The following is a 13,492-nucleotide window of genomic DNA, read 5'->3' on the forward strand; positions in this document are numbered from 1 at the left end:
GTGAGTGGGAGCACTACAACATTTCTGATAAGTATATGTGGATGACATATTGTTGATCCAAAATAATGTAGAATTTCTGGAAAGCATAAACGGTTGTTTGAAGAGTGTTTTTCAAAGGAAGACCTGGATAAAGCTGCTTACATATTGGGCATCAAGATCTATAGAGATAGATCAAGACGCCTGATGGTACTTTCAAAGAACGCACACCTTGACATGTTTTTGAAGGAGTTCAAAATAGATCAGTCAAAGAAGGGGTTCTTACCTGAGTTGTAAGGTGTGAAGTTGAGTAAGACTCAAAGATTGACCACGGCAGAAGAAAGAGGAAGGACGAAGGTCGTCCCCTATGCTCTTGTCATAGGCTCTATATGGTATGCCATGCTGAGTACCACACCTGATGTGTGCCTTGCCACATGTCTGGCAAGAGGGTACAAAGGTGATCTAGGAGTAGATCACTAGATAGCGGTCAAAATTATCCTTAGAGAAATAAGGAAATGTTTCTCGGTTATGGAGGTGATAAAGAGTTCGACGTAAAGAGTTACGTCGATGCAAGCTTAACTCCTATCTAGATAGCTCTGAGTAGAGATACCGAATACGTATAATGGAGCAACAATTTGGAATATCTCCAAGTGGAACGTGGTAGCATCATCTACGATATGACATAAAGTTTTGCGAAATACATAGGGATCTGAATATGGCAGACCCGTTGACTACAACCTCTCTCACAAGCATAACATGATCAAACCCAGAACTCATTGAGTGTTAATCACATAGTGATGTGAACTAGATTATTGAGTCTAGTAAACTCTTTGGATGTTGGTCACATGGCGATGTGACCTGTGAGTGTTAATCACATGGCGATGTGAACTAGATTATTGACTCTAGTGCAAGTGGGAGATTGTTGGAAATATGCCCTAGAGGCAATAATAAATTGGTTATTATTATATTTCCTTGTTCATGATAATCGTTTATTATCCATGCTAGAATTGTATTGATAGGAAACTCAGATACATGTGTGGATACATAGACAACACCATGTCCCTAGTAAGCCTCTAGTTGACTAGCTCGTTGATCAATAGATGGTTACGGTTTCCTGACCATGGACATTGGATGTCGTTGATAATGGGATCACATCATTAGGAGAATGATGTGATGGAAAAGACCCAATCCTAACCTAGCACAAGATCGTGTAGTTCGTATGTTAAAGCTTTTCTAATGTCAAGTACCATTTCCTTAGACCATGAGATTGTGCAACTCCTGGATACCGTAGGAGTGCTTTGGGTGTGCCAAACGTCACAACGTAAGTGGGTGGCTATAAAGGTTCACTACAGGTATCTCCGAAAGTGTCTGTTGGGTTGGCACGAATCAAGACTGGGATTTGTCACTCCGTGTAACGGAGAGGTATCTCTGGGCCCACTCGGTAGGACATCATCATAATGTGCACAATGTGACCAAGGAGTTGATCACGGGATGATGTGTTACGGAACGAGTAAAGAGACTTGCCGGTAACGAGATTGAACAAGGTATCGGGATACCGACGATCGAATCTCGGGCAAGTATCGTACCGATAGACAAAGGGAATTGTATACGGGGTTGATTGAATCCTTGACATTGTGGTTCATCCGATGAGATCATCATGGAGCATGTGGGACCCAACATGGGTATCCAGATCCCGTTGTTGGTTATTGACCGGAGAGTTGTCTCGGCCATGTCTGCATGACTCCCGAACCCGTAGGGTCTACACACTTAAGGTTCGATGACGCTAGGGTTATAGGGAAAGTATGTACGCGGTTACCGAATGTTGTTCGGAGTCCCGGATGAGATCCGGATGTCACGAGGAGTTTCGGAATGGTCCGGAGGTAAAGATTGATATATAGGAAGTATGGTTTTGGCCACCGGAAGTTTTCCGGGCATCACCGATAGTGTACCGGAACCACCGGAGGGGTCCGGGGGTCCACCAGGTGGGGCTACCAGCCCCGGAGGCCTACATGGGCCAATAGTGGGAAGGGACCAGCCCCTAGGTGGGCTGGGGCGCCTCCCACCAAGGCCCAAAGCGCAAGGGAGAGTGGGAGGGGGCAAACCCTAGGTCCAGATGGGCCTTAAGGCCCACCCTAGGTGCGCCCCCCTCTCTCCCCCCTTGGTCGCAACCCTAGATGGGTTTTGGGGCTGCCGCCACCCCTAGGGAGGGAACCGTAGATGGGGGCGCAGCCCCTCCCCTTCCCCTATATATACTTGAGGTATTAGGGGCTGCAACACACGCGAGATCATCTCCCTCTTGGCGCAACCCTACCTCTCTCCCTCCTCGTCTCTCGTAGTGCTTGGCGAAGCCCTGCTGGAGTTCCGCGCTCCTCCACCACCACCACACCGTCGTGCTGCTGCTGGACGGAGTCTTCCCCAACCTCTCCTTCTCCCCTTGCTGGATCAAGGCCGCGATTTGAATCGCTACGAGTACGACTCCTTCATCCGCGTTCTTGCAACGCTTCCGCTTAGCGATCTACAAGGGTATGTAGATGCACTCCCCTTCCCTTCGTTGCTAGATTACTCCATAGATTGATCTTGGTGATGCGTAAAAAATTTTAAATTTCTGCTACGATCCCCAACATACCTTCGATCAAATCAAGGAGAAGGCATATTTTTTGTGCGAGAGCTAATCAAATATTTGGATTATCTCATTCCAAGAGAAAGAGGCTCTAATAACTCCTGGGGACGTTAGCGCAATATTTTGTAGCAAACTCTTCTTCTTGTTCAACCAAAGAAGGCAAATATTTTGTGTTTTAGAAAAGGGCATATCCCCCCCCCCCCCCGCAAAAAAGAGCTATGCATGATTCAACGGAGTATTTAATATTCCTCACTTGATACTTCATGATATTTTACGGACATGCGCTGCAAAATCACCCTGTAGTGCTCGATGGACGCACTTCACTCTGAATTTCCATAACCTGTGCTCTCAAATTAATCACCAGTGCATATAACATATGCACATTTATCTCCCATAGGGATGCAGAGCCGCTCCATAGTCAAATTGGTCAAATTGGTCAGGTTAGTTGTAGCATCTTTTTAGCCCCTGCTTTATAGCAAGCTTGAATCGCTAATTTCCATCCAGATCAACGAAACATATGGTCTCCGATTAACCAATTCAGAGAGGTTTATATATATGTGATACTACGATCCTAGAGCACACAAGTAATTTACTATTAGTTGTTAAACGACACATATGGAGATCCTATAACCTTCGGCCCTCAGGATGTCAACCGAACCTAGATAGATAGAGATAGTTTGTTCAAATATTCTGTTGTTATCTCTCTATTCTATCCCTTGTTCTCCAAGATGTACTCGATCCCATCTGTATGTTAACCCAGGGAGTTGCGCCCCTGGCTATTTAACATGAAGCCGTCGCCCAGAGCTAGGGCACGCCGTTCTCTCACATGGTATACAGAGCCTAACTCTTCCCATCTAGTTTTCCCTCCTCCTCCCGCAACCCTTGCCATGGCCTCCTCCAGCACCACCTCCTCTGCCCTCTCTGGTCAGATCACCGAGCGGCTGACCCACACAAACTACATCCTGTGGCGTACCCAGATTACGCCGCAACTGAGAGGGGCAGGCTTCTTCGGCTATGTCGATGGAAGCATGGCGGAGCCGGCCAAGATCATCGTCGGCAAGGACAAGGATGGGAAGGAGGAGACCATCCCGAATCCACTCCATCCCATTTGGGTTCGAGAAGATCAGCAGGTACTCGGATATCTTCTGAACAATCTCTCCAAAGAAGTCTTGGTGCAGGTGACCTCGATCGCTCATGCACACAAGCTCTGGACGGCATTGGCGAGCATGTTCTCGTCAAGCTCGTTGTCCCGCGTCAACAACATCCGTGCAGCCCTCACCAACGCGCAGAAAGGAACGCAGTCGGTGGCCTCCTTCTTCGCGCATATGCGTGGCCTCGCCGACGAGCTTGCTGCTGCTGGCAAGCCATTGCAGGATGCTAAGTTGATCTCTTACATCCTCAATGCATGCGCTTGACATGGAGTATCAGCCATTGGTGTCTGCTCTTGATGCATGCACCATACCGGTCACCCTCGACGAGTTGTTCGCTCAGATGCGCAACTTTGATCAGCGGATGGCCCTCTTCCAAGGAGCTGCAGGAGGCAGCTTCAAGTCTTCTGCTAACGCCGCCACTCGCGGCTGTGGCGGGAGCTCACATCATTGCGGGCCGCCCCGGAACATCAAGGGCAAGGGCACCGGTGGCGGCAACAGCAGCGGCTTCAACAACGCACGCGGTGGCGGCCGGCCTTCCTACACCAACACTAGAGGCCGGCGCAACAACAGCTCCAACGACAAGTCGCGTCCTGACACGGTCAGGTGCCAAATCTGCGGCAAGCCGGGCCACTCAGTAAAGGATTGCTGGTACCGCTATGAGGAAGATGAAGATGACTCATCTCAAGATGAGAAGGTGGCCGGAGTAGCTGATGGCTCCTATGGCGTTGACACCAACTGGTATGTCGACAGCGGCGCCACAAACCACATCATCGGCGAGCTGGGGAAAGTGACCATGCGCGAAAAGTACCGTGGCAAGGACCACATCCACACTGCTAGTGGAGAAGGTATGAGAATTAGCCATATTGGTCACTCAATTATCAAAACCCCTCACAGAAAAATTCACCTTAAAAGAATTTTGCATGTCCCTAGTGCTTCAAAAAATCTTCTTTCTGTTCACCGCATTACAATTGACAATCATGTCTTTCTTGAATTTCACCCTTTCTTCTTTTTGATCAAGGATCAGGCAACGAAGAAGGTGCTATATCGAGGTAGATGTGTTCGTGGACTCTATCCCTTGATTCCGGAGATTAGAAGATTGAATAAACAAGTGTTTAGTGCCACCAAAGTGTCTTCAACACGGTGGCACGATCGTTTAGGACATGCATCTTTGTCTTTAGTAGAGCGATTGCTTAGGAAAAATAAGCTCCCATATGTTGGAGAGCGTGATGTTGAAACAGTTTGTGATTCATGCCAAAAGGCAAAAAGTCATCAGTTACCCTATCCAGTTTCTACAAGTATTTCTTATCTTTTCTGATGTTTGGGGTCCTGCCCCCTCTTCTGTTGGTAGACATACATACTATGTGAGTTTCATTGACAATTATAGCAAGTTCTCTTGGATCTATCTTCTTAAGAAAAGATCCGATGTGTTCCAAGTTTTTCTCAACTTTCAAGCTTTAGTTAAATGCCAATTTGATAGTAAAATTCTTGCCCTCCAATCTGATTGGGGAGGGGAATACGAGAAACTAAACTCTTTCTTCCAAAAACATGGAATCTCTCATCATGTGTCTTGTCCACACGCTCACCAACAAAACAGGTCTGTCGAACACAAGCACACACCCATTGTAGAGGTTGGCCTAGCTCTTTTAGTTGGCGCCTCCATGCCCCTCAAGTTCTGGGATGAGGCGTTTCTCACTGTCGTTCATATCATCAACATGCTCCCTAGTCATGTCATTAACAATGAAACTCCTATGGAAAGACTCCTTCACACCAAACCCGACTACACCTCTTTTCGTGTGTTTGGGTGTGCTTGCTGGCCCAATCTTCATCCATACAACAATCGCAAACTAATGTTTCGCTCTAAGCAATGCGTGTTCCTTGGCTATAGTGCCAAGCATAAAGGTGTTAAGTGCCTCGATGTTCCTACGGGCCGAGTATATCTCTCTCGTGACGTAGTCTTTGATGAAACAAAGTTCCCGTTTTCCAACCTTCATCCCAACGCCGGTGCACTACTTCGTCAAGAAATTCTTCTCCTCCCATCTAGCCTTACCGGTCTTGATCAAGGGGGAGATAATTGTGTTGATCAATCACTGACTAACTCTCATAACCATGCATGTGAGATTTGTGATGATGCAGATGAAAACGGTGCAGAAATCACCCAAAACGGTGATGAAATCAGCCCACATTTTATGTGTCCAGGGCTGGGGCACAGATCCTCATCGGGATTGGAACTGCAGTAGCCCAGCAGCGAATCTGCCTCGGGATCGATGCAGCAGCAGGGCAGCAGCCCACGGGAACTCGTGGCGCCTACCAGGCGCGCCTCCAGCGACCCAGCGTCTGGCACGCGGCGCCCCTCCACTGGCTCGGGCGCGCCCTCCGGCGCCCATCAATCTGGTGCAGACACGCGGGGTCGCTGGCCCGTAGATGGGCCCCGCCACTACATCTGACGGCAACCAACCGGTGCCGCACCCAACAGACAGGAGGCAGGCGCGGAGTCCAGCTGATCCGTCTGGCGGCATGCGATCCGGCGCGGATTCGCCCAGGCCCACGCCATGATTGCGCCATGATGGGTCGCCAGTGGACCCGCAGCCAGGCGTGGGATCTTCTGCACCGGCTGTATCGCAACTGCTGTAGACCATCGCCACAGAAAATCACGTGGATTCCTTCCCTGGTGCAACAGGGGCGCTGGAAGGATCTGCCTCGGGATCTACCGGTGCAGCGGCTGGATCTTCTGCGCCGGACAATACTACAACATCACCTGTTCCTCCGCGTACACGTCTACAGAAAGCGGTAACAAAACCTGTCAATTATAAGAAAATAACAAAGTTTGGCCTGGCATGTTCAACAGGTGAACCAAGTACTCTTGAGGAGGCACTTAGTGATGCACGGTGGGAAAAGGCCATGGAAGAAGAATGCATGGCACTTCGGAAAAATAAAACATGGCATCTCGTTCCCCCATAGCAAGGTAAAAATTAATTGATTGCAAGTGGGTCTTCAGAATCAAGAGAAAGTCTAATGGAACTATAGATCGCTACAAGGCCAGACTAGTTGCAAAAGGTTTTAAGCAACGATGTGGTATAGATTACGAGGACACATTTAGTCCTGTTGTGAAAGCTGCAACCATCCGTCTTGTACTGTCCATTGTTGTGTCCAGGGGATGGAGTCTTCACAGCTAGATGTACAGATCGCGTTCCTTCATGGTGTTCTGGAAGAGGAAGTCTACATGAAACAACCTCCTGGGTTTGTAAGTAAAAGCAAGCCATTTCATGTGTGTAAACTTGACAAAGCTTTATATGGACTGAAGCAGGCTCCTCGAGCATGGCACTCACGACTCAGTCAGAAGTTGCAGACACTCGGTTTCATTCCTTCTAAGTTTAACACATCTTTGTTTATCTATAATAAGTCAAATACATCCATATTTGTTCTTATTTATGTTGATGATATTATTGTCACAAGTTCATCTGATGAGGCAGTGACAGGACTGTTGAAGGATCTGAGTGCTGAGTTTGCTCTTAAAGATTTGGGAGACTTGCATTTCTTTCTAGGGATTGAAGTCAAGAAACATGGAAACAGTCTTCATCTCTCTCAGGAAAAATATGCCAATGATCTAGTAAGAAGAGTTGGGTTGCAAGGGTGTAAGTCCTCACCAACTCCATTGTCTAGTACAGAGAAATTATCCCTTGCAGAAGGAGAACCATTGAGTCAAGAGGACAGTACCAGATATAGGAGTTTAGTAGGAGCACTTCAATATTTAACGTTGACAAGACCTGATATTTCCTTTGCTGTGAACAAAGTATGTCAGTTTCTTCATGCTCCCACCAAAACTCATTGGACTGCTGCAAAGCGCATTAGTGCTTTTTCTGACTCTGACTGGGCTGGATGTCTAGATGACAAACGCTCCACTGGTGGTTTTGCAGTGTTTTTTGGTCCAAACTTGATATCATGGTATGCAAAGAAACAAGCCACTGTATCAAGGTCCAGTACAGAAGCTGAGTACAGGGCACTAGCAAATTCTACATCTGAGATTATTTGGGTTCAGTCCATGTTGAGGGAGCTTGGTGTGCAATGCACTAAAGCCCCATGCTTACGGTGTGATAACCTTGGTGCTATCTATTTATCTGATAATCCAGTGTTTCATGTCAGGACAAAACACATTGAGATAGATTTCCATTTTGTCAAAGAAAGAGTTGCTAACAGGAAATTGGAAATTCGTTTTGTGCATTCACGTGATCAGATTGTAGATGGATTTACAAAGGCATTGCCCACGAGGAAACTTGAGGAGTTCAAGCGTAATCTTAACTTGACAAAGTTGTGATTAAGGGAGGGTGTTAAACGACACATATGGAGATCCTACGTGATAACCTTCGGCCCTCAGGATGTCAACCGAACCTAGATAGATAGAGATAGTTTGTTCAAATATTCTGTTGTTATCTCTCTATTCTATCCCTTGTTCTTGAAGATGTACTCGATCCCATCTGTACGCTAACCCAGGGAGTTGCGCCCCTGGCTATTTAACACGAAGCCCTCGCCCAGAGCTAGGGCACGACGGTCTCTCACATTAGTTTCTCTGACCGGACTTAGTTGACGCTTCAAAACGCTTTGCCAGTACCCTCACACTAATATGGACCGTTCATTCTTCCTAATCCATTGGTTGATGTTGATTGATACTTCACTTCTAATGTTTGAGAGTACCACCATTAAGAACAGGGGAGTACCATGATCTAAGGGTCAAAATAGTAATTTGACAATATATCTAATTTCTTAATCCTAAGTTCATGCGCAATTTCTGTGGTGGCAATGCACCGGCTATTCGGCCACCGGCGGGAATGGGTGGGTAGCCACATGCCCCGAGCGCTCAAGCCACAACCTGCATGCCCGTAGGCGGTGAGCCATGGACGGAGCCGACAGAGACGTAGATTATGCAAGAAACTCGTGTGTAGATCAACATCTTCTTCGTCTGAATTCGTTTGAAGAAATTCCTTCACATTCGAATCTTCCGAGCGACATGCCTCTTCTGATGATCTGTAATTCAGCCCTAAATTAAATCTTTCAGACAGCGACAGTTATACAATTCAGACGGAATGTGTCGTTGATGAAAACTGCACACTACAACATGTTTTATTCGCCTCAAATTACCGTACATCCTATGGCCATCAACTTTATGTTTTTTGAAGAAACACATAATTGATGGGTTACTCGTCGCACGGCGATGAAAGTGCCTCCAGCGGTGGATGCGCGGCCGCATGCACTTGATTAGGCTGGTGGATTTGGGAACCTATATTAAAGATTGGAAGACAACACTGCAAATCAACGGATGGATTTCATTGATACTCCCCCACTACTCCCGGGAATACCGGGTATCGTAAAAAAGCTCACGCTTGAACGGAAGTGCCTATCGTTAAAATATGTTTAGATATATCAAGGCTTTACAAATTTATATTGAACACCACTATTTTCTCACTAATCCTTGACTAAAACTATCATGTCTGAAAAAAGCCTGATTTGGCCCTTTTAAACATTTTTCTAGTTGGGTCCACACTTAAGCGGGCTAAAAAATCAATCGGGTCCCTAGTTTTCTTTTCAAAACCGGTCGTGGCTGTGGCCGCCCCTGCTCGTGGCAGCGGCCAAGCCGTGGCTGTAGCCAGCCATGGCCGCCCTTGGCGGAGGCAGCTGTGAGCGGTGGCCGACTCTGAGCTGTGGCTGGTTGCCGTGGGCCTTGCCGCACGCTGGCCGACCTCCCATACGGCCTCAGGCGAGCTGCTGGGGGAAGAAAAAGGTGGCGACGGCGAGTGGCCACACCAGGGGTGGCGAGCAGCCGGAGGTAGCAGCAGGTGGCGGCGGCAAGGACGGGCACCAGCATGCGCCCTTTCCCTGTCTGCAGCAGCCAGCGAAGGCCAGCTAACTCGTCGCCCGGCGCACAGCTGCCCGGGTCGCTCCCCACCGAGCTGGCCCGCGTTGAGCACCTGCGCCACCTCGACCTATCCGGGAACGGCCTCAACGGCAACCTCCCCGCCGCGCTGCTGCTCAACGCCACCGAGCTGCACGTGCTCTTGATCGCCAGCAACGACCTCTCCGGCGCGCTCCCGGACGCGTCCTACGCGCGGGTGCTCCAGGAACTCAACCTATCCGACAACGCGCTCGCGGGCTGGCTCCCCACCACGCTCCTCAGGGCGCCCGGGCTCGCCGTGTTGGGCCTCGCCAACAACTACCTCGCCGGCGAGCTCCCCACCATGAGGCATGAAGACGAGGTGTTTGTTGAAATGACTAAGAGAGATATAGGAGGAGCAAGAAGATAGACACTGTGTGGGTCAATTATGTCATAATTGAGTTTAAACGAGTCGAATTGGGCATTTTTCATACATGATAGTTTTTAGTCAAAAATTAATGAAAAATGATAGTTTTTCACACAAATTTGTAAAGTGATAGTTTATAAGGACGGTTTCACCGAATAAGTAATTTTACCGGAGCCAGGTTGTACCGGTGTTGGATCCACCCTTCGTTCATTTCGTCAAGATCTGCGCGGTCTTCGTCGGTATAAACTATTAATTGCAGCCCCAACTCTATACACTGATAATACAAATGTGGGTCCCTTTGCATGCAACAGCTTTTGTCAGGGAAAAGGACATTTACATGCATGCTGGTACATATATTATCCTCTCTCTCTCCCTACGCAAGACCTTTATTTAATTTCTTTGGGAAATGTTTTGGATGGTAAATATGCTTTGAATCTAAACTTTGTTTTTGAAAAAAGCGATATATTTGAATTCAGGGCGACAAGACCTTTGAAACAAGACCAGTCATGGATATATTTTGAACAATTTGAATTTTATACTTTTCATATTTCAGTTTAGTTGTATTTCACAAACATCAGTTTCACACATTGAATAAACAACTTGACAAACACATTGAAATATGTTTCATGTATTTCATAAATACCAGTTTCATATTTTTTAAATAATCATTTGAACGTATTTGAAATAACCCAATTAACATATTTTCACACGCCAAAAAAACAATTTCAGAAAAATGATTTCACTCATTTAAAAAATAGCAGTTAAGAAAGAAAATTTCACTCGCTCCAAACATAGATTTCACTAATTTCAAAAAACACATTACACTAATTTCCAAAAGATATATTTCACTCATTTCAGAAAACACATTACACTCACTCAATTGAAATACTATACTATATTTCACTTGTTTAAAAAAATATTTCACTAAATTAAAAATATAGAGCTTAAAACTAATTTCACTCATTTTAGAAAACACATTACGCTCAATTACATAATTAGATTTCACTTAATTTAGAGAAACATATTATACTCACTCAATTGTAATACTATGTTTCACTCGTTTCAAAAAACTGATTTCACTCATTCCAAAAGATAGATTTCACTCACTTCACTAGTTTTAGAAAACAAATTACACTCATTTACAGAAGATAGATTTCACCCATTTCAAAAAATATAATTCCACTCATTTCAAAATCAGTATTTCACTAGTTTGAAAAGACACATTTCACTGATTTGGAAAACTGATTCACTCTTTACAACAACAAAAATCTCTAATACTAATTTCACTTCGTATTTATGAAATATCTTAAAACGTATTTCACTCATCACAAAAATCAGTTTGAAACATTGAAATAGATAGTTTCACAGAGCAATGGATATATTTCATTTTTTTTCAAGTATCTTATTTCTCACATTTCACTTATTTCAGAAAACGCATTACACTCACTCAATTAAAATACTATATTCCACTTGTTTCAAAAAACTGATTACACTAATTATAAAAGATAGATTTCACTCATTTCACTAGTTTCAGAAAAACACATTACAGTCACTAGATTGAAAAAACAATTCCACTTGTTTCAAAGATAGATTTAACTTATTTTTAAAACTGATTGGAAATAATCAGCTTCACATTTTTTAAATAACTAGTTTCACATTTTTAAAATAACTAGTTTCACATATTTTGCACTGAAATATGTTTCATTTACATGAAAAACAAAAAAAATCCCATTTCAAAAAAATGGTTTCTCTTATTTCAGAAAGCTGATTTCACTTATTTCAGAAAACTGATTTCACTCATTTGCAACGTTGAAATTTAATCATGTTTAAATGCATTCAAGATTGATCTTGTTCTAAAGGTCTTGGTGCTAGGAGTTCAAATATAAAAAATATTTCTAAAATGGGATTGTAGTTCTAAAGATATGATTGAATGAAATTGCTAAAGAGAAAATAAAAGGCAGGATTTAATCTCGCATGCATATGCACCTTTACGTGAACTAGAAGAGAGAATGAATCAGGCATGCATAAAGTACTACTTTATCACTGACATGGACCTGCCATCTGATATGACACAATGTTGAATATGCCATGCTCCTTGGGAATACACTAATATACGTGAGGTGTGGGCCTGGAAATCGCACGAATCGCAAAGTGAATGAACGGCAGATGCTTAGCCGGTACATCCCGTCACCGGTAAAAAGGAGTTTGCGATGGTTTCACGAATTGTGATAGTTTTTTGTTAAATACTCAGATATATCCGTTTGAGCGTCAACTAATACCGGATGGAAGGAGTATATGACAGGCGAACGTGAGGAAACAGAGATAAGTCACACACTGAACAGAACGAGCTGTATGTATAAAAGTCCATAAACACTGGGAGTGCCCATGGTACAAACTCTTAACTCTCAGGTACACAGATACTGATCTCCTCCAGAGGAGTACCAGCAAGCCAGCAGGAGAGAGTTCTTATTCATATTCAGTATAAACTCGCATAACTAGTGCCCATACTACATAGGGATAGAGGCTGCGCGCTTCAACTCCACGTGGATGGATGAGCTGAGCACCAGCTTGACGGATCGTCGCTCATTACACACTGCAGGTCAATCATGCGTGCAAAGATTTGATTAATGTTAATACCAATAAATTTTACGTGGATGAATGTTCATATATATATGCTTGCATGTGAATTAATCACCTGTTGCAGTTGATGTCGAGACTGATGTGGTATGGGAGGTCGACACCGCACTTGGGGGCGAGGCTGCGGGCGTTGTCCTTGTTGAGATTGTGGATGCGACCAGCGATATCCTTGAGGCAGTAGCAAGCGGCTTGGCGATCGCTCTTGGATTGCGCCTGGTTATGGAGGGTCTGGACGCCGCCGCAGCACTGCCTAGACGGGCCGGGGCCGCCCTGAACGTAGCTCAGGCAGGGTCTCACCAAGCTGTCAACGTGGCCGCAGTCGATGGCCACGGCAGCGCGCGGGACCGCCGCGAGCATCAGCACCAAGGCGACGGCCATGAGCATTACCTGAGCGCGGGCCATGATCACTTCTTGGTCTGTAGCTAACAGTGCACCGTATTAGCTAGTGATGATTGGGTGGAGAGATGAGCAACTCGTGGTGGTGTGGAGAATGTAGTGGAGAATGTAGGGGCTTAAATAGGGGTTCGAGAGAGAGAGATGCGTGGATGGTTTTTTCTTTTTCCCTTCCGAAGGATGGCCCAGGCATGAAGCTGGGCTTTGGAAGCATGCACTACCACTGAAATCATGATGGTGTGTTTAGAGCTGGATGCAATTGTCCCTTGGATCCTCAATTTGCAGAACTAGCTAGATACCCCGCGCAAGGGCAACATCTTTAATTTGTCAAATTATTTTTCCAAGTGAATCTTCGATTCCAATAATTTTGGGAAATGAATTTATAAAACCAGATGGTATATATTAAATATTGGCACTTCCTTCAC

General features: G+C 45.4%; 1 protein-coding gene across 1 annotated transcript; it reads right to left on the reverse strand.

Moving 5' to 3' along the window:
- Positions 1–12,372: 12,372 nt before the first annotated feature.
- On the reverse strand, positions 12,373–13,176 carry LOC125555931 (non-specific lipid-transfer protein-like). The gene is made up of 2 exons (XM_048718737.1): positions 12,733–13,176; positions 12,373–12,630 (listed from the first exon to the last, which is right to left on the reverse strand). The coding sequence occupies exons 1-2, from the start codon at positions 13,074–13,076 to the stop codon at positions 12,624–12,626; spliced, it is 351 nt and encodes a 116-aa protein (XP_048574694.1). The 5' UTR covers positions 13,077–13,176; the 3' UTR covers positions 12,373–12,623.
- Between the last annotated feature and the right edge of the window lie 316 nt (positions 13,177–13,492).

Source organism: Triticum urartu, chromosome 5 (assembly GCF_003073215.2).
Source record: "Triticum urartu cultivar G1812 chromosome 5, Tu2.1, whole genome shotgun sequence".
Taxonomy (NCBI): Eukaryota; Viridiplantae; Streptophyta; class Magnoliopsida; order Poales; family Poaceae; genus Triticum; species Triticum urartu.

Excerpts from the sequence above, each read along its gene's own strand:
- LOC125555931 (XM_048718737.1), bottom strand. The coding sequence starts at position 13,076 with ATGGCCCGCGCTCAGGTAATGCTCATGGCCGTCGCCTTGGTGCTGATG.